General features: G+C 45.9%; 1 protein-coding gene and 1 pseudogene across 1 annotated transcript; both read left to right on the forward strand.

The window, feature by feature from the left end:
* Window positions 1–4,861: 4,861 nt before the first annotated feature.
* LOC100139075 (retinol dehydrogenase 16-like) lies at window positions 4,862–14,934 on the forward strand. Its single transcript, XM_010805242.4, is given in 5 exon segments — window positions 4,862–7,887; window positions 10,306–10,506; window positions 10,509–10,563; window positions 11,422–11,585; window positions 12,148–14,934. Coding segments are annotated over 5 exon segments (951 nt in total). The 5' UTR covers window positions 4,862–7,574; the 3' UTR covers window positions 12,366–14,934.
* Window positions 14,935–15,965: 1,031 nt separating this feature from the next.
* The window catches only part of LOC112446804 (retinol dehydrogenase 16-like), a 29,988-nt pseudogene continuing 20,401 nt past the window's right edge, over window positions 15,966–25,552 (forward strand).

The raw sequence follows: 25,552 nt of genomic DNA on the forward strand, positions 1-25,552 counted from the left end.
ATGGGGTCGCTAAGAGTCAGACAAGACTGAACGACTTCACTTTCACTTTTCACTTTCATGTATTGGAGAAAGAAATGGCAACCCACTCCAGTGTTCTTGCCTGGAGAATCCCAGGGATGGGGGAGCCTGGTGGGCTGCCGTCTATGGGGTCACACAGAGTCGGACATGACTGAAGCGACTCAGCAGCAGCAGCCAACCCAAGCCTCCATAGGAGACCTTCCAATATCATCAGATAGGTTTGCTTCAGTCTCCTATGGGGTCACTTCTCCTTTCCTCTGGGTCTTGGTGCACATGAGATTTTGTTTGTGCCCTCCATGACTGGAGTCTGTCTTTCCCCCAGTCCTGTGTAAGTCCTATAATCAAATCCTGATGGTCTTCAAGGTCAGGTTCCCTGGGCATTCCCAGTTCCTTTGTCAGATCCCCAGGCTGGGAAGACTGATGTGGGGCTAAGAACCTTCATAACACTGGGAGAACTTCTTTGGTATTTTTCATTCTCCCATTTGTGGGTCATCTACCAGGTGGTTATGGGATTTAATTTTATCGTGACTCTGTCCCTCCTCTGGTCTCACTGTGGCTTCTTCTTTGTCTTTGGACCTGGGGTATCTTTTTTTGGTGGGTTCCAGCATCCTCTTGTGGATGGTTGTTCAGCAACTGGTTGTGATTTTGGTGTTCTCATTGGAGGACATGAGCACACATCCTTGTACTCTGCCACCTTGAACTGGAAGCCTCTACGCTTTTTATTTTATTTTTTTTTTACTACAAATCTGCTGATGTTTGGCAGGGGATAGAGAGAACTTTAGTTTTTTTTCTTCTAAGTATAAATGTAAAGCATAATCATTGTGGAAACTGAGAGACATGCAGGGATTAAAACCAAACACTCTCAAAATCTCACCACCCAGATAAGTGTTGTTAATATTTTGGTGTACATGGTCTTATATTTTGCAGATATTTATCCTTTTCTTTCTACTATATTAAAATATGTAGATTTAGAACATAAAAATTTCTTCAAAAACTTCATAAATTACCATTGAGAAAAATGCTACACATTAAAATAGCATTACTTATTAAAAAATGCTTCATGGTTTGAGACATAGTATTTCCTACCTTTTAATCACTATATTGAATGTAAACAATATCTCGTAAACTTCTTTCTACCCAAGTCGTTACACTATAACCGTGTATGTTTGATTGTATCTTTTTTTAAAAAAAGATATGTTGTTTGTTTATTTATTTATTTTTGGCTGCGCTGGGTCTTTCTTTACTTGTGGAGAGCAGAGGCTATTCTCTATTCGAGGTGTGTGGGCTTCTCTTGTTTCAGATCACTGGTTTTATGGTGCATGGGCTTCAGTAGCTAGAGCTTGTGGGCTCTAGAGTACAGGCTTGGTAATTGTGGCACACGGGCTTATTTGTCCAGTGGCATGTGGGATCTTTCCAGAGGAGGGGTCTAACTGGTGTTCCCTGGACTGTAAGGCAGATTCTTAACCACTGAAACAGCAGGGAAGCCCTTGATCGTTTCTTTATAACAAATGGTTGGACCATATTCATCTTACAAGTCAGGCCTGTTGCCGAGCAGGGGAGGGACTCAACTCTCCTTGTGAAACTTCTGGTTCCCTTACCCCAGCAACCTTGAATGAATGCCTGCTGCTGCTGCCCTGAGGCCTAGGGTTGCTAAGTGTAGTGTGTAGTCACTCAGTCATGTCCGACTCTTTGCGACCCTGTGGACTATAGCCCACCAGGCTCCTCTGCCCATGGGATTCTCCAGGCAAGAACACTGGTGTGGGTTGCCATTTCCCTCTTCATATATAGATACTAGCAATCTGCTAATTAAAGAAAGGAAATGTCTCAAAACTCAGAGAATGGCACCAGGTGAGTCATCCAGGGGCAAAAAATGGTTGACAATATTCTCGAAGAAAGGCAGGTTTCCATATAAATATATAGTTTCATTAACATAGATTAGGAGAACAAGGTATCAGTATAACATACGGCTTTGTCAAGTCGGTTCTGAGCCTTTGGGGGAACCGACTTGAAGACAGAGTCGAGGGTAAATACATGGTATGTTAGCACGGCTTAAGACAAACATTTCCATAAGAAAGATGCATGGGTTAGCTCAAGGCTTAAGAAAAGTTAAGTTCAGGTGGAACCAGGTGTCACTATGGCAACAGAATTTTAAGAGAAACTTGTTTATAAATTTCTATAGAGAAGGGGAAAAAATATAACACTTGTTTGTTTCCTCCTGCCACTTAAGAGAGAGATAAAAAAAATGTCTGACACTTGCAGCCTATTTCCTCCGTTTGGAGACCCCTTGCCCTCCGGCCTGTTACCCTCAAACTGTTGGAGGAGTTATGTGTGAGTCCTGCCAATACCCATCCCAGCATCTGAGAAATCTCACCATTGCCTGTGTCCCCTCATTCTCTTTGAGTCCCCCTCTTTGCCTCAGACACTCCAACTGCTCTTCTGAACACCTTTCTGGTCCAAAGAACCACTGTTATCAGGAGAGACCTTATTTTCTTTTGCCTTCTCCTTCTGTTCCTAGAGAGGCTGAGGGGACTTAGACTTTCAGGAGGGAATTCTGTGAGCTGAGTCAGAGGAGTTAAACTGGTCAGAGGCTAAACCCAGCTGCCCAAGGTCCCACAGCCAGTTGGAAGCAGAGCTGGGTTTGAAGTCAGGTGACTTGATTTCACTGTGTTCCTTTTATAAGAACAATGAATCCAGGTCCCAGAGATAAATAATATAAATGTAAGAAGATGGCTGTGATCCATGAAATCTGGGATGTAAGGGTTCTACATGTATGGGAGTAGAGGTGGGGAGGGGAGTTGTGGCTGGAAGGAAATAAAAAAGAGTAGGAAAACCAGGAAAATGAGATTGGGTAAACTACTGTCATCCTTAAAGGGTTGTTTTGCAAGTGCAAAGTCATATGGTAGAAATGGGTCAAGTGTATTAAAAAAATAAAAAACGTGTTGGGGCCAGAATTTATATTAATAGTAGTCACCAAAGAGAATGAACAGGATAAGCCTGAGGACCCCATGCCAGATAGCCTGGAGCCTGACTGGCCACCCAACATCATATGTGTTCTTAATTCCTCCTGTCTGAACACTAGCCAGATTCTAGTTTCACCCTAGCCTCTGGGTGTCTGTCCCCTGCAAAGCCATGTGGCTGAACCTGGTAGTGTTGATGGCCTGTGCTATCTGCCCTGGTACTGAGAGAGGCAGATGGTTAGCCAACTCCAGGACAAGTTTGTCTTCATCATGGGCTGTGACTCGGCCTCAGGAACCTGCTGGCCAGGCATTGGACCTACGAGGCTTGAGGATCCTGGCAGCATGTCTGATGGAGTTTGGGGTCGAGCAGCTGAGGAACCAGACATCAGGCAGACCAGAGAAGGGAATCCAGCACGTTACAAAGACAGAGAGCAATGCTGCAGCAGCCCCATGGTTGAAGGAGTGTGTGTGGAATACATGGTTCCTGTCTCTGTGAAGGGGAGTCCACTTGACAGCTCCAGGGAGAAGATTCCAAGGTTCTCAGGATGTGAAGTCCTACCTGTCTTCTTCACCTTACTCAGCTGACCAGAGGAGCCTCTTCCATCCCCAACCCCCACCTCCTGACCTGGAGGCTCTGTAGTTTGGGGGAGAGTTTTCCGTGATGAGAATGTGCCTTGCAGACTTCCTGTCTGGCATACCCTCCTCTCAGCAGAAGGTCTGAGTTTCTTTTCTTTTTTTTTAAATTTTATTTTATTTTTAAACTTTACAATATTGTATTAGTTTTGCCAAATATTGAAATGAATCTGCCACAGGTATACCTGTGTTCCCCAACCTGAACCCTCCTCCCTCCTCCCTCCCCATACCCTCCCTCTGGGTCATCCCAGTGCACCAGCCCCAAGCATCCAGTATCGTGCATCGAACCTGGACTGGCAACTCGTTTCATACATGATATTATACATGTTTCAAGAAGCTGAGTGAGCAGGGTGATCAGGTCAGACTTCCTGGAGGAGATTTTGGTTGGAAGGTGCATGGCTGGCTGGGGGCAGGGCTGGAGCTGGGCTGTGTTCTCAGCCCTTGATCATGATCTTGCTGGTGACCCGTAGTCATCCTACCTGGGGCTCAGTGTCACCTAATTTCAGTGATGACACTGAGCTCTGAAGCCTTCATTAAAGAAGGTCAGAAAATTACTATGGGGTCACTTTCTCTCTTTTTTGTTTTTCTCTTTGTGTGTGTATGTTTGCTTTTTTCCACAATTTTTACGTATCATAGAGTAAGAAAGAACTATAATTTCTTTCATTCTAGAATACATGTAAAATATGATTATTGTGGAAAATGGGAAAAGTACACAGATTAAAACCTACAGTGACACCAATCACACCACGACAGATATGAACTGATAACGTTTTTCATATCCATGTTACATTCTGCCTTTAATGTGTAGTCTAATTTTCCACGGAGAAGGTAAGCAATTTTACACACATAAAAATTTCTTCAAAACAAAGTAAATAATGATTAAGAATATTATACACTTTAGAATAGCACTGCTTAGTCACAAGTACATCATGCAATAAATGTAATTCGTTCCTAGATGTTATTCACTGTATTCGACATAAATGATATCATGGTAAACTTCTTTCTAACCACTTCCCTACACTCTAATCACAAGTATTAACTTGATCTTTGGTCAAATATGGTGGGAGATATACATTCCTTGAAGTGCAGGGTTGGAACTGAGCAGCAGACAGACTACATCTGTGTGCTAATAATTCTAACAGCTTGTACCCAACTCCCATGACTCTGCTCTTGGCTCTGAATTCTGTTAGGGGATTAGTCTTTAAGCTCTTGGTATTTGTCTTTGTGTCTCACAAACAGGTTCCATGAATCTGGGTAACCTGTGAACTGCGGGTAAAGGGGCAGAGTGGCCTCCTGTGGGTGGGAGGAGAGGGTGGATTTTTCTAGGGCAAAGTATATCAATTTAGGGGGAGGCAGGTTAATAGAGGCAGGTGTGTGCCCCTGACAGACTACGCTTGAATCCCCAGATTCCTATAGAAGTAAGCTCAGTTTTGATGTGGTTGTTTCAAGGCCAGGCCTAGAGGTCAATACCACCTATCAACAAGTTCCCCAAACCTGAGGTGTCAGGTCTGTTCTACCAAACGAATCTGCACTCAGCCTTTACTCACCTTTTTGTTTTTGTCTTTTATCCATGTTTCTTTTCTTCCTCTGCCTTCTTCATTGTCCCTCTCTGTTTTCCTCTCTTTCCCTCATATTAGGTGTTGTGCACTCACTCCTGAAGGTTTCAGGTGATCTGAAAATGCAAGGCAATATTTATCAGGACTGCAAAGACAACATGAACATGGCCCCACCCATCAGAACAAGACCAAGGTTCCCCCTCAGTCAGTGTCTCCCATCAGGAGGCTTCCATAAGCTTCTTATCTTCATCTCTCAGAGGGCAGACAGAATGAAAACCACAATCACAGAAAACTAATCAAACTGATCACATGGAACACAACCTTGTCTAACTCAATGAAACTATGAGGCATGCCCGTGTAGGGCCACCCAAGACAGATGGGTCATGCTGGAGATTTCTGACAAAATGTGGTCCACTGAAGAAAGGGAATGGCAAACCTCTTCAGTATTATTGCCTTGAGAACCCCATGAACAGCATGAGAAGGCAAAAAGATAGGACACTGAAAGATGGGGCCCAATATGCTACTGGAGAAGAGTGCAGAAATAATTCCATAAAGAATGAAGAGACAGAGACAAAGTGAAAACAACGCCCAGCTGTGGATGTGATTGGTGATGGAAGTAAAGTCCGATGCTGTAAAGAACAATATTGAGTAGGAACCTGGAATGTTAGATCTATGAATCAAGATAAATTGAAAGTGGTCAAAAGGAGATGGCAGCAGTGAACATCCACATTTTAGGAATCAATGAACTAAAATGGACTGAAGTGGGTGAATTTAACTCAGATGACCATTGTATCTACTATTTTGAGCAAGAATCTTTTAGAAGGAATGGAATAGCCCTCATAGTCAACAAGAGTCAGAAATGAATTACTTGGGTCCAATCTCAAAGATGACAGAATGAACTCTTCGTTTCCAAGGCAAACCATGTGATATCACAGTAATCCAAGTCTATGCCCCAGCCAGAAATGCTGAAGAAGATGCATTTGAATAGTTCTATGAAAACCTACAGGACCTTCTAGAATGAACACCCAAAAAAGAAGTCCTTTTCATCACAGGAGACGGGAATGCAAAAGTAGGAATTCAAGAGATACATGGAGTGACTGGCAAATTTGGCCTTGGACTACACAATGAAGCAGGGCAAAGGCTAACAGGGTTTTGCCAAGAGAATGCACTGGTCATAGCAAACATCATCTTCCAACAACACAAGAGAAGACTCTACGCATGGACATCAACAATTGGTCAATACCGAAATCAGATTGATTATATTCTCTCGGTATATAGATAGTTGTGAACCATGAAACCAGATGTGTAAGGGTTCTAATGTATGGAGGTGGGGGTGGAGAGGAGAGAATTGGGTAGAGGGAAACTGGGAGGAGAGGGAGGACCAGGCTTAGGTGGTTGGGAAAACTATTGTCATCCGTAAGAAGTTGTGTTGAAAATACAATGGCTTCGATTAGAAATGGGGTAACTGTACCAAAAAGCGTTGTAGTGAGAAGGAAAAAAGAGGAATGAGTGTTTCTCTTTTCCTTTCCTGAGAACAAAGAAGATAAAACAGTAGCAGGCCTCAACATTCCTAACTTTTTTTTCACTTTAACTGTTTCTAACCCTGTATGTCTGTAACTAAGGTTGCTTTTCTGCCCCAAATTCATTAGGAGCTACAATTCACATGTTTCCTTTGACTCTATGCTAAATACATCCCCTACTTGCTGTTTACCCTTACAACATCCTTCCCCTTGTAGTTCCATATCAGAAAGAAGGCCACAGAGCTACCGAACTGCCAGACTCAATTACTGGGTTATTGACACTAGTTTATGACTATCTTTGAAATAATGCACGAGGAAGAAATCAAGATCCTATCACCTTTGTTCCTCATCACTGACTCCTGACTGTGAGCCCTTGCCTTACGTAAGCCCCTACACTCCTCATCGAAGAAAGCAATGGCAACTCACTCCAGTACTCTTGCCTGGAAAATCCCATGGGCGGAGGAGCCTAGTAGACTGCAGTCCATGGGTTCACGAAGAGTCAGACACAACTGAAGTGACTTAGCAGCAGCACACTCCTCATGGAGTGGGAGTGGGAGGGCACAGTACTTGAGGCATGAGCCTACTGTGTTCCCCTCTCCATTGGCTGAGAGTAAAAGCCGCCTTTCTATTTCCTCTAAATTCTGTCCGTATTTTTCATTCGGCTTCTGTGGACAGAGAAGGCCAAATTTTGGCCGGTGACAAGAGTATGCTTTGGGGTTCGAGTCAGTAATACTCACTGAAGAGGATAAACAGGAAAATCTTGAAAACTCCTTGCCAGAGAGCGTGGAAGCTGGTTGGCCAGTCATAATCCTGTGTTCCTAATTCCTCCAGTCTGATCACTAGTTAGTCTATTCCACCCCAGCCTGCGTGTGTCTGTCCCTGGCAAAGCCATGTGGCTATATCTGGTGGTCCTTGTCGTCCTGTACTACCTCCTGCGCTGGTACCGGGAGAGGCAGGTGGTGAGCCACCTCGAGGACAAATTCGTCTTCATCACGGGCTGTGACTCAGGCTTTGGGAATCGCCTGGCCAGGCAGCTGGACCAGAGAGGCTTGAGGGTCCTGGCTGCGTGTCTGACAGAGCAGGGGGCCGAGCAGCTGAGGAACCAGACATCAGACAGGCTGCAGACGGTGATCCTGGACGTCACCAAGACTGAGAATGTCACTGCAACCACCAATTGGGTCAAGGAGCATGTTGGGGACAGAGGTAACACCCAGATTTCTTGTTTGTTTACTTCTCTCTGTGTGAGGGCACTGGTTGTCAGCTCCCTGGGGAAGATTCCAAGGCATTTTCCTGGATTTGAAGTCCCACCTGTCTTCACCTCACCCAGCTGACCAGCGGAACCTCCTCCACTCCCCACACCCATCACCTGACCTTGAGGATCTGCAGTTTGGGGAGAGATTTCCCTGATGAGACTGTGTTCTTGCAGACTACCCGTCTGGTGTCCCCTCCTTTCTCAGCAGAAGGTCTGGGTTTCTTGCTGCTGAGTGAGCAGGGTGATCAGGGTGGACTTTCTGGAGGAGGAGTGGAGGAGGAGTCTGGCTGAAAAAGTGCTTGAGGTGGGGGAGGGGGGCGTGGTTGAGGGGCTGGAGCCCAGGACTGGAACTGGGCTGTGGTCTCAGCTGTTGATCATGTTCTTGCTGGCTACCCATTGCAGTACCTTTTGGGTTTAAATGTCACCCATTTGGGGGGATGACACTGTGCTCTCAAGACTTGTCAGAAAAAGTCAGAAATCTACTATGGGGTCACTTCCGCTCTCTCTGTCTCTTTTTTCAGTTTTTCTTCTTCTGCATTTTCTTTTTATTACAATCGTCCCAAGTTTTGAAAGGGAAGAAAAGAACTTTAATTTCTCTTATCTTACTCTACCATCATTGTGGAAACTCAGGAAAGTGTAGGGATTAAGACCAAACACTCTGAAACAAGTTCCTCCCCCCAAAATAAGTAATGTTAACATTTTGAGGTACATAGTCTTCTGTTTTCATGTGTTAGTATCTTTTTCTTTCCTCTGAATAAGTATATGTAGATTTAGAACATTTCAAAAATTTCTTCAAAAACATCATAGGTTATGATTGAGAAAATACTATACTTTTAAATAGCATTACTTATGAAAAAGTACTTTATGGTATGATACATAATCATCTCCTACCTTTTATTCACCATAAATGATAACTCAATAAACGTCTTTTTACCCAAGTCCCTACACTATAACCATGTATATCGATTATGTCTCTGATAGCAAACGGTTGAAGAATATTCTTCCTACAAGGTAGGCGTGTTTCTGAGCAGAGGAGGAACTCAGCTCTCTGTGGATATTTCTGGCAGTCCTACCCCAGCAACCCTGAATGCCTGCTCTTGCTGCCCTGAGGCTTCTGGTTACTGTGTTTACCCTAAATAAAACCTTGAGATTGTCTCCATTCGTCCCACCCTCTCCTTCCCCACTGTGTTCACAAGTCTGTCCTCTATGTCCCTGTCTCCACTGCTGCCCTGCTAATGGGCTCATCAGTACCAATATAAATTACCGTATGTCAAGTGGGAAGCCAGTGGAAATTTGCTGTATGATGCAGGGAGCTCAGATCAGGTGCTTGGTGACCACCTAGAGGGAGGGGATAGGATGGCAGGTGGGAGGGAGCTTCAAGAGGAAGGGAACTTTTGTATACCCATGGCTGATTCACATTGAAGTATCGCAGAACCAGCACAATATTAACCTTCAATTAAAGAAATTATCTTTCAGTGAAAACTTAGGGAAAAAAAGAGCAAAAAAAGAAATCCTTAGGATTGTGCCTTTGATTCCCGCAGCGTAGTTTCCTTCAAGCTGGTGAATCTTTCCCAAGGAGATGGGCTAGAGTGATCTCTTATATGAGTGGGAGGACAGGTAGGGTTTTCTAGGGTAGAGGGTGAACTCTGTGTTCTGTGGGTGATGGGTAAAGAGAGGGAGCCCAGCCTCCCCTCCAAATACCCCATGTAATCCCCCAGATTCCTACAGAGACATGACTCAGTATTGATGGGGGTGTTTCAAGCCCAGGCTCTAGAGGTCAATACTAGGCCTATCCACAATTTCCCTCCAAACCAGGATTCAAGTCTTATTTATCCACACAATCTGCATCCATACCATACTCATATTTGTTTTTGTCTTTTATCCAATGTCTCTTTTTTGTCTCTCTTTCCCTCACTCTCTCGCTGTCTCTCTCTGTTTCCCTCTCTTTCCCTTATATTAGCTGTTAACCACTCAGTCCTGGGGGGTCAGAAAATCTGAGCAGCTAGGGAATATTTATCATGTCTGCAAAGAGAACAGGGACTGTGAAAGACACAACTTCACCCTCTGAGTTAGAGACTGTAGACACACAAGTTTTCCTCAAGCTCAATACTTCCCTTCATCAGCTCTGGGGTGCTAGTTCCTTGTCACCAGGCAGTAGGCGGGGTGTGAAGACTGAGTCAAGAGGGAGCACACCTTCTGTCCTCCCACTGCTCACAGGGTCTGGACTCTCCAAACCCCCAGGAGCATGTTGGTTTCTGCTCCCACCCCTCTCCTAAAGTCCTTCCGGGTTGGAGGGTGAATGGTACCATGGCCCAGTCCTCTCTCCTGGGCCCAGCACACTGTTGTCCTTTTGTCCTCACTCTTCCCAGGTCTCTGGGGTCTGGTGAATAATGCTGGCATTTGCACACCCATGGCACCCAACGAGTGGCTGACCAAACAGGACTTTGTGAAGGTTCTGGATGTGAACCTGTTGGGGGTGATTGACGTGACGCTGAGTCTGCTGTCCCTGGTGCGGAAGGCGAGGGGCCGTGTGGTCAACGTCTCCAGTGTCTTGGGCCGGGTGTCTCTAGTCCTGCAGGCTACTGCATATCCAAGTACGGTGTGGAGGCCTTCTCAGACTCTCTCAGGTAATGGCCTGGGGTGGATGCCCTTCTGTTTTGCTTCTGTGCTCTGAGCCAGAAGCTGGGGGATGGGGGTTGGCAGGGAGTGGGGCGGAGGTTCTGCAGAGATTTTCATACATCACATATCTAATGGCTCTTCCTTCCAGGTCCCTCTCCCTTACTCTGTGTATGTCTTTCACTGGGAAGCACCTTCCTATGTTTCGCACACCCAGTTGTTCCTTGACCTGTAGAGTTTGATTCAACTTATCCTGCCTTACAGGAGGGCCCACGGTCAGAAATTATTGGAGGCACAATAATGGATAGATTTGCCTGTGCAGGCCTTCCACGTGCTCAGCTGCTGTGGTATTTAGGCTCTCGGAGCCCTGGCGGGAAGTGTACTCCTTGAAGCAATTAGTTAAGGAAGCCACCTAGTCCAATCAGTGGTAGAGACTACTGGCTGAGGAGAGAGGGTGGCTCTGATGTGTAGAAGCTCTGTCCACAGGCAGGTGGATACTCCTTAGAGGACAGAGGGGATACTGGGGTGGGAGAGGGGAGACAGGAGGCGTGCACTATGGAAAGACACAAAGTGCAATGTGGTGCTTTTTGGGGGGAGAGGAACAGGAGGAAGCGGGATTTCAGTGATGCTCTGCAGCACAGTTGGTAGGATGTAGAGCTGATGGGCATGTGGTGTTAAATAACTGGGGAAATGGTCAAACTTGGTAGAGAAGCACTAACATCACCATGAGATTCTCTCCCTGGCTTCTGCATCTCACAACTTCTGAGAGCTCCCAGCCCATCTCACCCACTCCTGTACTGGTCCCTGACTGTTCTTTCATGCTCTACTTGAACGACCTCTCAATTCCTTACCCTTTGTCTTGTCCACAGAAGGGAGCTCTCCTACTTCGGAGTGAAGGTGGCTATGATTGAGCCTGGTTACTTTGTTACCAATATGACCCAAGATGAGGGTTTTATTGGATACCTCCAGGCATTGTGGAATCCGGCCAGCCCAGAGCTGAAAGAACTCTATGGAGAAAACTTCCCTGCTGACTGTGAGTGAGCTGTGGTCCTTGGGGAGAGAAACCAACTCTTGTCTGGAAGCCTGGGTCCGTCATTAATGCCTTGTCTAGTCTCAGGTCCACCCTCCAGGCTCTGAGTCCCCCCACACTATGGGGACATGAGCTCATCTCCAGGGTCCCGTGTGGTCAACTGATGACAGAAGGAAAGGATCCAGGCTTGGCAGACCAGAAGACCAGTTTCTCTTATAATATTTTTTTATTTGGGAAAGTAACTGAAGTCATAGAGTGATGCCACCCATGGAATCATGGCAAGCTGGTGTTAGAACCACCTTGTTTCAGATGCCTCAATTTCTTATTTCTAGTGTTTTTAGAGATCTTCGGATTATGTAGTACATCTACAGGATGAGCTCTAGAGTAGGCTTACTTAGTGTGGATAGAAATATGGGGGTGTTTGGACACTTTTCAGTGAAATCAATTGATTTAATATGGAGGATGATTTGGGGAGAAAAAGGAATTTTTAGAAACTTTGAAGTTGATCTGGAATTGGGAGGGTTGGAAAATGAGAATAACTTAGATGGTGTCTACTTCTGGACAGTCTTGAAGACATTGAGTTTACTGAAACCACGGTGGACTCAGAATCTGTCCTTGGTGACCGACTGCATGGAGCACGCCCTGACTGCCTGCCACCCCCGCACCCGATATTCAGCTGGCTGGGATGCCAAGTTCATCTACCTCCCCATGAGCTACCTGCCCAGCTTCCTGGTGGATCTCATAGTGTACTGCTATTACCCTCAGCCTGCTAAGGCCCTGTAACCCAAGACTGGGGTGCATGATAGGGGATAGTTGGGTGCTGGGTGGAGATAGGGTGTATGGGGGAGGGAAATAGAGTGGACAGGAGGCTTCTCATATCCCCAGGACACCCATCTCACCTTGCTTGCCACCTCCACCCCAGGCTTCTCTTGGGACATTGCTTAGGATTCAGAGGTATTACGAAGAAAGACACAGGTTTTGTGGCTGAGGATCTTGAGTCAGGAGTTCAGTCTCCCTTTTGTTCCTTGTGCCTTATGACCCACATCCAGCTGTGCAAAGCCATATTTTGGGGAGGGTATGAGTCACTGGGGGTTCCAGTCCCCCTTGCTTTGCCTGTGTCCACCTCTTCACAGTATTTTGCTATATCCAGTCTCCTTCTTCCCCAGGATAGAAATGGGCAGGGGAGATAAAGGCCTTCTGGTAAATGCCTGAAGGTATCTGTTGACAGTGGAAGGTGACCAAGCCTGACCCATCAGCCTAGTGCCAACTCAGTAAACCTCGGCCAGAATAGGATCCTGAAGAGGAAATAAAGGCAAGAATTTCCATTGATTATCTTTTTCCTCAAAATTATAGTAGAACATTTCAACTACTCGAATGCGTGCCAGAGCTTCATGCTTAATCTGAAGACTCCTGATTTTCAATTTATTATTTACACACACACATACATAGCCAGTCTCACAAAACCAACTAATATCAAATAAAGCATCATTGATTCACTTTATGCCTTGGGGGTACGTGTTCAGGAAGTTTGGACTCATCCCCAGGACTCCTCTCCAGAATGTAGAGAGCTTGTGAGGTTACTAGGCCCTGGTCATCCTGCTGGTCCTACAAGTGGTGGGGGCAGGGCTTCACTGAGATGGGTTCCATGGGCAACTGTGTGGACTGTCACTCAAGGGCCCTATCTCAGACAAAACAGAATAGCAAATGCATTGAAAACAAAGTGCAATGGATAATAACCTGCAGGTGGCAGGGGTTTAAACCCTGGTCCCTGATGATTCCACATGCCACAGAGCAACTAAGCCCATGTGCACCACTACTGAGTATGGGTTCCTAGAGCCCTTGAGTCACAAATACAGAGCCTGTGTGCTATAAGTACTGACGCCCGTGGGCCTGGAGCCTGTGCTCCACAAGGGAAACCACAGCAATGAGAAGCCCATGCACCTCACCAAGTAGCCCCTGCTCCCTGCAACCAGAGAAAACCCATGGAAAGCAAGAAAGATCTAGATCAGCAAGAAAAACAAGTGCAATGCACACCATCCTGAGCCCTCAGCCTGGACGTTCAGAGATCCCCAATCCTCCCCTTCCGGAATGCCTTCCCTGGGGGCAGAGCCAGGTCTGGTCTGATGGACATGAGCAGTGGCTGGAACCTGTGCCAGAGTCCACACAGCACCCACCAGGCAGTCTTCCTCCTCCTCCCCTTGGCCGTCCTGGTGGTTTTGGAGATAAGGTTCAGTGACTCCCCACCACGAATATCATCTCTTCCCAGAATCAGACACTTAGGACCTGAAGGCAGGCTTTGTCTGTCCATTCTGGAAGCTCACTCCAATAGGGGGACAGCAGACAGGTGGGGCTGCAAACAAGGTTGCACAATTAGCCCTCACTCGTGGCCCCTTCCAGCCCCTTTTGTTACCTAAGCCTCTCTCTCTTCGGAGGACTCATCCTGGGTGGAGATGAGTGGATGGGTGTGGAACGCCCTGTGTCTTGACTGCGGTCCTCTTGAGACTGGGAGAGTGCCACCAGGGGATGACAGCCCTGCTCCCGAGCGTGTAGGCTTGACAGCTGCTGACTTGGAATGTGGCCACCCTGCAGCACCCAGGACAAGGATGCAGAGATTTTTGTCAGTGAGTCTCCCTGAAAGATTTCTAGTTCTGGGCCTTGCAGCTCCCAGGTGAGTGAGAGTCACCCCAGCCTCCTGTCTCTTCCTGCTCTCTTCCGACCTCCCTGTGGTTGTTCCCAGCCTGAAGCTCCTGAGACCCCCACAACCACCGTATTACTTTCAGGATTCACGAAAGGAAAGCTGATCGTGTGGGGGCTGGGATGTGTCTGGTGCATGGCCCCTTGGGAATTTATGGTTGAAGAAATTCGTGTTCACTGAGAAAAAAAATCTCCTGTTTCTTTCAAGTAATAAAGTCATGACTCTACCCCTTAGTAGGGTTTGTGTTTGTCTAAGATTTTCATGGCTCCCTGGCTTCCTGCCAGTTTCCAGGGCACATCGTTCATCTTTAATTGTCTCTGCATTACTATTACCAATTCCCACCTGAGGGACAAAAATTTCAGAAAGACAGTCTGCCCCTTGCAGGTAGCTGCTGCTTCTAAGTCACTTCAGTCGTGTCCAACCCTGTGCGACCCCATAGACGGCAGCCCACCAGGTCCCCCCTCCCTGGGATTCTCCAGGCAAGAACACTGGAGTGGGTTGCCATTTCCTTCTCCAATGCATAAAAGTGAAATGTGAAAGTGAATTCATTCAGTTGTGCCTGACTCTTAGCGACCCCATGGACCACAGCCTACCAGGCCCCTCCGGCCATGGGATTTTCCAGGCAAGAGTACTAGAGTGGGGTGCCATTGGCTTCAGTTCAGTTCAGTTCAGTTGCTCAGTCGTGTCTGACTCTTTGCGACCCCATGAATCGCAGCACGCCAGGCCTCCCTGTCCATCACCAACTCTCTTCACTCAAACTCATGTCCGTAGAGTCGGTGATGCCATCCAGCCATCTCATCCTCTGTCGTCCCCTTCTCCTCCTGCCCCCAACCCCTCCCAGAATCAGAGTCTTTTCCAATGAGTCAACTCTTCACATGAGGTGGCCAAAGTATTGGAGTTTCAGCTTTAGCATCAGTCCTTCCAAAGAACACCCAGGACTGATCTCCTTTAGAATGGACTGGTTGGATCTCCTTGCAGTGCAAGGGACTCTCAAGAGTCTTCTCCAACACTACAGTTCAAAAGCATCAGTTCTTCGGTGCTCAACTTTCTTTACAGTCCAATTTTCACATCCATACATGACCACTGGAAAAACCATAGCCTTGACTAGGCGGACCTTTGTTGGCAAAGTAATGTCCCTGCTTGCCTTCAGTAACCTGAAATTCTGAATCTGTCTTCCTCTCAGAGTTTGTTGACTGCTGGGATGGGCTCCAGGGGCATCTGAGCCTCTGTGTCCTTGGGGAAGCCTCTCCTTCCACCCATTGCCCGTCATTTTTCCTGACTTGGCAGTCGCAGCTGTGATAAACGTGGGTGATGAAAGTGATAAATGCACTGACCCCAGCTCCTTCTGTCCCTGTCCCTCTCACCAGCTCCACGGCCCTGGTGGCTCACCCCTTGTTCCTGGATGATATCCCCCCTCCACATAGATGTTCTGGGGTCCAGTCTTGGGTCCTTTCTTCAGTCCCCCGAGGGGTCAGCTTCCTTCTCCTCTCCACCATCACCCTTATAGAAGCTTACTTAATTTCAAATTTGGGGGGTTTACAGCCCTCCCTGCTTAGGGGAGGCAAACACTCCGCATCCCGTGGTCCCTGTACAAAGTTGTCTCTACTCTCAGTCTTTTCTCAGTGCCTAAGAGTATGGATTCTGGGTGTGTGCTGGGCAGGGTCTGAGCACCTGAGGCACAAAGGGCAATGGAGCCGGGCACCCAGGTCTGTGAGCAGGGCATTTTCATGGAATACAAGGGCCACAACTGTTACAGCAACTTTGTGTGAGTCCTTCCAACATCCGTCCCAGCATCTGGGAGAAGTTTCACCATTGTCTGTATCCCTGCGTTCCCTTTGAGTCCCCTCTCTTTGCCTCAGACACACCCACTGCTCTTCTGAACATCTTTCTGGTCCAGAGAACCACTTCATCAGGAGAGAACTTATTCTGTTTTGCTTTCTCCTTGTAATCCTAGAGAGGCAGAACTTAGTCTTTCAGGAGGAAATTCTGTGAGCTGCTCCAGAGGAGGAAACCAGATCAGAGGCTAAGCCAGCTGCCCAGGGCACACAGCTAGTTGGCAGGAGAACTGGGTTTTGAAGCCATGTGTTTATTTTAAGTGTATCTCTTTGTAAAACTATTCATGAGATTTGGAGACCCAAGTCACAGGCTCCAATAAGAAAATGGGAAGAATTCAGTTGTGAACCATGAAACCTGGCATGTAAGGCTTAAAATGTGTGGTCATGGGGCTGAAGAGAGCAGAGCAGAGAGAAACAGGCATGGATGGAAGGACCAGCAAAAAGTAACTGGGGAAAGTATTGTCATCCCTGAGAGGCTGTGTTAGAAATGCAATGGTGTCTATTAGAAATGGGTTAATGTACTAAAGAGAATGCACTATCATTAGAGTCAGTCATACTCAATAAGGAGGGTGAACAAGAAAATCTTGAGAACTCCACGCTGGAGAGCCTAGAGGCTGACTGGCCAATAATAATTGTGCATGTTCTTATCTCCTCCTGTCTGAACACTAGCCAGACTCTAGTTCACCCCCTCCTGTCTGTGTTTGTCCTCTCACCATGTGACTGTAGCTGGTGGTCCTCCTGGGCCTGCTGTACCTCATGTGCTGATACCAGCAGAAGCTGGAGATGAGTACATCTGGGACAAGTGCATCTTCATCACAGGCTGTGACTGGGGCTTCAGGGAACTGCTAGCCAGGCAGATGGACCTGCGTGTCTTGAGGGTATTGACTGTGTGTGTGTGTGCCGGAGCAGGGGGTGGAGAAACTCAGGAACCAGAGGTCTGAAGGCTGGCAATGGTGATCCTGAACTTCACCAAGACAGAAAGCATCACTGTGGCCACCCAGTAGATTAAGGAGCATGCAGGGGACAGAGGCACCATCCAGATTTCTTTTGTTTATTTCTTCTTTCTCTCTGAAGAGGAGACCCTTGACAGCAACCAGGAGAGTTTCAAGGTGTTTTCCAGAAGTTGAAGTCCTACCTGCCTTTACCCACCAGATGAGCACAGCCTCTTCCTACCCCCTCCCCCATCTTCTGATCTCGAGGCTCTGCAGTTTGGGGGACAGATTTCCCTGATAAGAATGTGTCCTCGCAAGACTTTCTGTCTGGCATGCCCTCCTCTCTCAGCAGAAGGTCTGGGTTTCTTGCTGTTGTGTGAGCAGGGTGATCAGGGCAGACTTTCTGGAGGAGGGGTGGAGGCAGGGACTCTGGCTGGAAGGCTTCATGGGTGGCTGGGGCAGAGCTGGGGCTGGTCTGTGTTCTCAGCCCTTGATCAAGTTCTTGCTGGTGACCCAGATTCTCCTGACTTGGGTTTAAATGTCACCCATTTTCAGTGATGACACTGAATCTCAGGAGTTGTCTAAGGAAGGCCTGTAAACTACTGTGGAGTTACTTGCTCTATTTTTTTTTCCCCCTGAATGTGTAAATCTACAATTGTGCCTATTTTTTATGGGAGAAAGAAAGAACTTTAATTTATCTAAGTATAGATTTAAAACATGACATGTGGACCATGAGAATAGTATGTGGATGAAAACCAAATTACCCCAAATCCTACCACGCACAGATAAGTGCTCATAACATTTTGACATACATGATATTACATTTTGGACTCAGTCTGTATCCTAATTTTTCACTGAAAGAATGTGAACAATTTTACAGGTAATAAAAATTTCTTAAAAACAAAATAAATAATGATTGAGAACATTGTATTTTTTAATTTATTTATTTTTAATTGAAGGATAATTGCTTTACAGAATTTTGCTCTATTCTGTCAAACCTCAACATGAATCAGCCATAGGTATATATATATCCCCTCCCTTTTGAACCTCCCTCCTGTCTCCCTCCCAATCCCACCCCTCTAGGTTGATACAGAGCCCCTGTTTGAGTTTCCTGATCCATACAGCAAATTCCCATTGGTTATCTATTTTACATATGGTAATGGAAGTTTCCATGTTACTTTTTCCATACATCTCACCCTCTCTTCCCTTCTCCCCCTGTCCATAAGTCTAGTCTCTATGTCTGTTTCTCCATTGCTGCCCTGTAAATAGATTCTTCAGTACCATTTTTCTAGATTCTGTATGTATGTGTTCAGTTCAGTTCAGTCACTCAGTCGTGTCCAACTCTTTGCGACCCCATGAATCACAGTATGTCAGGCTTCCTTGTCCATCACCAACTCCTGGAGTTCACTCAAATTCATGTCCATAGAGTCAGTGATGCCATCCAGCCATCTCATCCTCTGGTGTCCCCTTCTCCTCTTGCCCCCAATCCCTCCCAGCATCAGAGTCTTTTCCAATGAGTCAACTCTTCGCATGAGGTGGCCAAAGTACTGGAGTTTCAGCTTTAGCATCATTCCTTCCAAAGAAATCCCAGGGCTGATCTCCTTTAGAATGGACTGGTTGGATCTCCTTGCAGTCCAAGGGACTCTCAAGAGTCTTCTCCAACACCACAGTTCAAAAGCATCAATTCTTCGGTGCTCAGCTTTCTTCACAGTCCAACTCTCACATCTATACATAACCACTGGAAAAACCATAGCCTTGACTAGATGGACCTTTGTTGGCAAAGTAATATCTCTGCTTTTCAAGCATCTTTTAATTTCATGGCTGCAGTCACCATCTGCAGTGATTTTGGAGCCCAAAAAAATAAAGTCTGACACTGTTTTCAGTGTTTCCCCATCTAATTCTCATGAAGTAATGGAACCAGATGTCATGATCTTAGTTTTCTGAATGTTGAGCTTTAAGCCAACTTTTTCACTCTCCTCTTTCACCTTCATCAAGAGGCTTTTTAGTTTCTCTTCACTTTCTGCCATAAGGGTGGTGTCATCTGCCTATCTGAGGTTATTGTTTTTTTCCCAGCAATCTTGATTCCAGCTTGTGCTTCTTCCAGCCCAACGTTTCTCATGATGTATTCTGCATATAAGTTAAATAAGCAGAATACAATATGTATCTTTCTCTTTCTGACTCACTTCACTCTGTATAATAGATCCTAGGTTCATCCACCTCATTAGAACTGACTCAAAGGTGTTACTTTTTATGGCTGAGTAATACTCCATTGGAAGGAAAGTTATGACCAACCTAGATAGCATATTCAAAAGCAGAGACATTACTTTGCCAACAAAGATCTGTCTAGTCAAGGCTATGGTTTTTCCTGTGGTCATGTATGGATGTGAGAGTTGGACTGTGAAGAAGGCTGCTGCTGCTAAGTCACTTCAGTCGTGTCCGAATCTGTGTGACATCATAGATGGCAGCCCACCAGGCTCCCCTGTCCCTGGGATTCTCCAGGCAAGAACACTGGAGTGAGCGCTGAAGAATTGATGCTTTTGAACTGTGGTGTTGGAGAAGACTCTTGAGAGTCCCTTGGACTGCAAGGAGATCCAACCAGTCCATTCTAAAGGAGATCAGCCCTGGGATTTCTTTGGAAGGAATGATGCTAAAGCTGAAACTCCAGTACTTTGGCCACCTCATGCGAAGAGTTGACTCATTGGAAAAGACTCTGATGCTGGGAGGGATTGGGGGCAAGAGGAGAAGGGGACACCAGAGGATGAGATGGCTGGATGGCATCACTGACTCTATGGACATGAATTTGAGTGAACTCCAGGAGTTGGTGATGGACAAGGAAGCCTGACATACTGTGATTCATGGGGTCGCAAAGAGTTGGACACGACTGAGCGACTGAACTGAACTGAACACATACATACAAAAGACTCTGATGCTGGGAGGGATTGGGGGCAGGAGGAGAAGGGGATGACAGAGGATGAGATGGCTGGATGGCATCACTGACTCGATGGATGTGAGTCTGAGTGAATTCTGAGAGTTGGTGATAGGGAGGCCTGGTGTGCTGTGATTTATGGGGTCGCAAAGAGTCAGACACGACTGAGCGACTGAACTGAACTGAACCGAATACTCCATTATGTATATGTACCACAATTTCTTTATCCATTCATCTGTCAATGGACATCTAGGTTGCTTCCATGATCTAGCTATTGTAAAAAGTTTTGCAATGAACAGTGGGGTACATGTGTCATTTTCAACCCTGATTTCCTCAGGGTATATACCTAGGAGTGGGATTGCTGGGTCATGGTGATTTTATTCCTAGTTTTATAAGGAATCTCCATACTGTCTTCCATAGTAGCTGTATCAATTTACATTCCCACCAACAGTGCAAGAATGTTTCCTTTTCTCCACACCCTCTCTAGCATTTTTGATGCTGCCCTTTTTGATGACTGGCCTTTTAGGCTTTTTGATGATGGCCATTCTGACCCGTGTGAGGTGATTGTAATTTTGATTTGCATTTCTCTAATAATGAGCGATGTTGAGCATCTTTTCTTGTGTTTGCTAGCCATCTGTATGTCTTCTTTGGAGAAATGTCTGTTTAGGTCTTTTCCCCACTTTTTCATTGGGTTGTTTGTTTTTCTGGGATTGAGTTATATGAGCTGCTTCAATACTTTGGAAATTAATCCTTTGTCAGTTGTTTTATTTGCTATTATTTTCTCCCATTCTGAGGGTTGTCTTTTCACCTTCCTTACAGTTTCCTTTGTTGTGCAAAGCTTTTAAGTTTAATCGGGTCCCACTTGTTTACTTTTGTTTTTATTTACATTACTTTAGAAAGTGGGAGGATCTTGCTTTGATTTATGTCATCGAGTGTTCTGCCTATGTTTTCCTCTAAGAGTTTTATCCTTTTTGGTCTTAAATTTAGGTCTTTAATCCATCTTGAGTTTATCTTTGTGTATGGTGTTAGGAGGTGTTCTAATCTCATTCTTTTACATGTAGCTCTCCAGTTTTCCCAGCACCATTTATTGAAGAGGCTGTCTTTGCCCCAATGTATATTCTTGCCTCCTTTGTCAAAAATAAGGTACCCATAGGTGCATGGGTTTATTTCTGGGCTTTCTATCTTGTTCCATTGGTCTGTATTCTGTTTTTGTGCCAGTATCATACTCTCTTGATGACTGTAGCTTTGTAGTATAATCTGAAGTGAGGAAAGTTGATTCCTCCAGCTCCATTCCTCTTTTTCAAGACTGTTTTGGCTATTCAGGGTTTTTTGTGTTTCCATATGAATTGTGAAATCTTTTGTTCTAGTTCTGTGAAAAATGCCATTCGTAATTTGATAGGGATTGCACTGAAACAGTAGATTGCATTTGGTAGTATAATTTTTTTCACAATATTGATTCTTCCCACCCAGGAGCACGGAATATCTCTCCATCTGTTTATATCATCATTGATATCTTTCGTTAGTGTCTTATTATTTTCTGTGTACAGTTCTTTTGTCTCCTTAGGTAAGTTTATTCCTAGATGTTTAATTCTTTTTGTTGCAGTGGTGAATGGGATTCCTTAATTTCTCTTTCTGATTTTTCATTGTTAGTATATAGAAATGCCAGTGATTTCTGTGTATTCATTTTGTATCCTGAAACTTTGCTAAATTCACTGATAAGCTCTAATAATTTTCTGATACTATCTTTAGGATTTTCTATGTACAGTATCGTGTCATCTGCAAACAGTGAGAGCTTTACTTCTTCTTTTCCCATCTGGATTCCTTTTATTTCTTTTTCTTCTCTGATTGTTGTAGCTAGGGCTTCCAGAAGTATGTTGAATAATAGTGGCAATAGTGGGAACACTTGTCTTGTTCCTGATCTTAGAGGGAATGCTTTTAGTTTTTCACCATTGAGAATAATGTTTGCTGTAGGCTTATCATATGTTGCCTTTACTATGTTGAGGTAGGTTCCTTCAATGCGCATTTCTTGAAGAACTTTAACCACAATGGGTGCTGTATTTTGTCAAAGGCTTTTCTGCATCTATTGAGATTATCATACGGTTATTATTGAAGGAGGAAACAGAACAGGCTCCATCTTGAAAGCAGGACTTCATCTTGGCCCTGACTGTAGACTTTGAGCTATATGCCCAGTATCTATGGAAACGACATACCAGCTGGAAAACCAGAACCCCACCCCCCCCACCCCCCCCACCCCACCCCCCCCATCCTCGGATGGAAGAGTCCCAGGGCTCTTATCTAGACTCTCCGTGGCCTAAAAGAATACCCTAATTATCTGTGTAACCGAATAGAATCATAAATTCTATTATGCTTATTGGAGTATGACCCACAGGCCTATTGATAATTGTCCACTGTTAACTACCTAGGCTTAAGGCATACGAATCACAGGTTAACTTTGATTGTATCTTCCTTTTCCTTTGTTCAGACTAGTTTCAGAGAATTTGGGGAGGTGGGTTTGAGCACGTACCCTTGGGGTCTATAAGGTTTTCACAAAAACTGGTCAGAGTCCTTGGCTAAGAGGAGACTCTGCCTTGGGCCCACCGGTGTAATAAACTGCACTCCACTATCTGCATTGTCCTTCTGAGTGAGTTTGTTTCCAGGAACGCGTGGCTACAACATTTGATGCATTGGCTGGGAAACTTCTCACTTTGAAGAGACAAGTCCCATTTGGGACTACTCCGAGGCCTTGTGGCTTGAATCTTCTAGAGGAGGGAAGGTGCCTCGCCCTTCTGAAAGGATTCTGTTTCTCAACACCCAGACCTTTCAAGTTAGCAGGTAGTGGGGCAGGTAGCAGGTAGTGAGGAACTGAGCACTCAGGTGAGGAGGAACCCACCCGGCAGGGTGGAAGAGGGGGCCTGATCACCGCCCTGGGAGGGACTAGAAGGGGCACGGACCCACAGGAGCCTGAAATAGGCAGTGGCAGTGATTGCTTGGTACACAGGTTGACAAGTGTGTTAGGGCTTAGGAAGGAAATTTGTGAAGGTCATTTAGGAGGTGGTGTCCAGGCCATCTTGGGGAAAATTATTACCAAGCAATTGCCAGGGGATTTTTAGAAAAAGAAACTTGGTCTTTTTGTGCTCGTATTCTGCCCTCCCCAAGGAGATGTCCCATCTGCTGTGAAATTCTTGGTGCCCTTGGAATCATCAGGCTAGAAGAAGGGGGATACATAAGTGAGTATGAATTGGCTTTTCCAGAGATGGCCTGGACGTGGGATATTTAACCCATATGTGTCTTCGTCCACACCTGATCCAGCCCTCCAAGGCAGAAGGAACTTTAGAAGTTACGGGAGAAACAGTCTTGGACCACGTGGTGTTCTGGTTTGGCAGTGCTGACTGGCAGGTGAAGACATGCCAATCCCCCTTCTCCCACTGGGATCTGGCAGGTAAGGCTCTTCTCACCCCAATTAGGAAGGAGGAGAAATGGCAATTTAAGTGTTTCATTGAGTGGAAATATCAGAAATACATAGGGTACTGAGAACTTCATAGACAGAACGAAAAGGAAAAGTAGAAGAAGGTCCGAGAAGGTAAGCAAGATGGGGGGAAGTGAATCTAAGGCAACTGTATTGGAGTGCGTGATTAAAAATTTAAAGACGGGATTTGGAGGAGACTATGGGGTGAAGATGATGCCTAACTGCCTCCACATACTCTGTGAGGTTGAATGGCCCCCTGTGGGAGTAGGATGGCCACCAGAGAACACCACGAACTTAAAAATAGTGGAAGCAGCCTATGCAGTAGTCACAGGAGAGCCAGGACACCTGGATCAATATCCATATATTGACTCATGGCTAGGGTTAGCTCAAGACCCTCCTACTTGGACAAGGTTCTGTATCCAGAAGGGAAAGGGAAAAATATTAATGGCACAAAAATTGGCTAATGATAAAAAAGGAAATTCTACAGGATTTGGACGGGGATGACCTGACCCCTCCCCCATACTGGATAATGATGCGCCTGCCTCCCAGTACCACACCAGGACCAGAGGCCACCTTAATGCCTGATCCAGGGCCAGGTGAAGTTCCTGCAGCAGCTGCTGTTCTTCTGCCAGCTCTCCCAGAGATCATAGAGCTGCCGTTCCGGCAGGCTCCGATCCCAGCAATGGAGACCTCTGGTCAATGCCCCCAGAATTCCACCTCAGCCAGATCTCCTAGATTGTATCCTCCTCTCCCGGTGAGTACTGTTGGGAAGGGGGAAGAAAACACAGGAATTAGACAGAGGCTGTGCTCTGCCAAGGAAGAGGGGGAAAGAACCCCACTACATATGTCCCTCAGAGAGCTACAACAGCCTCCAGTTCAGGACGCATGTAGGCACTACCGTCAGCCCCTTGTAGCCTATTATTACCAGCCATTTTCCTCTACGGATATATTAAACTGGCAGAGACACACTCCACCATACTCGGGGGAGCCACAAGCCATGATTAGGCTAATGGAGACTATTTTTCAAACCCATTGCCCTAAATGGGATGACATAATCCAACTACTAGTCTCCCTTTTCAGCACTGATGAAAGACACAGGATCCTAACTGAGGCCAGAAAAATGGTTAAGATAAATGACACCTGAGGGTACTGCAAACCTGCAGTGGTGGGCAGAACTAGCCACCACCGATGAGAGCCCCAATTGGGACTGTAACACAGAGGAAGGGAGGGGCCACCTGGAGAGATATCAGGCAGCTATTTTACAAGGTCTCAAGAGGTGGGGGACCCCCAAAACCTGTGAGTATGGCAAAACCCTCCGAAATGATTCAAAGGGAAAGCAAATCACCCTTTGAGTTCTACAAAAGACTTTGCAAGGCCTGTAGACTTTGTACACCAATAGATCCAGAACCTACTGGGTCTCAGATGGTGATAAATGCAGCTTTTGTGTCTCAAGCCTACCCTGAAAATGTCAGATGGGGAGGCACCAAGTGACTCATGAACTTTTTTTTTTTTTTGACTCATGAACTTTTATACATCCCTGAATGCCTAGTACCTTTGTTGGGAAGAGACTTACTGCCTAAATTGGGGGCACAAGTGACCTTTCCCCCCAACGAAAGACCCACTCTTCAAGTGGGCTCAACCACCTATTTACTCTTCCTCTTGGTAATCCCTCAAGATGAATGGAGGTTACATGATTTCCTGGAAGGGAAACTGGATGGGCTAAACAGTCAAAAGAGAGAGTTAACTCAACAATTCCCAGAGGTCTGGGCAGAAGACAACCTCTTTCCAGGCTTGCAAAACGAGTGCCCCTGGTAATAGAACTCAAACCCAGTACCATTACATCAGCACCCGCCTTAGGCCTGCCAGACCTTGCTAAGCTGTTTACTCTTTACGTGACTGAAAAGGACAAAGTGGTTATGGGAGTGTTGTCCCAGACTATGGGGACATGGGACAGACTCGTGGCTTATCTCCCGAAACAGCTGAATAACGTTGCCACTGGGTGGATGTAGGGCAGTTGCCGCAGTTGCCTTACTGGTCTGGGAGGCAATCAAGCTGACTTTGGGCCAAGATTTGATCATAAAAGTCCCACATGAGGTTAACACTCTCCTGTGAGGGG

Source organism: Bos taurus, chromosome 5 (assembly GCF_002263795.3).
Source record: "Bos taurus isolate L1 Dominette 01449 registration number 42190680 breed Hereford chromosome 5, ARS-UCD2.0, whole genome shotgun sequence".
Taxonomy (NCBI): domain Eukaryota; kingdom Metazoa; phylum Chordata; class Mammalia; order Artiodactyla; family Bovidae; genus Bos; species Bos taurus.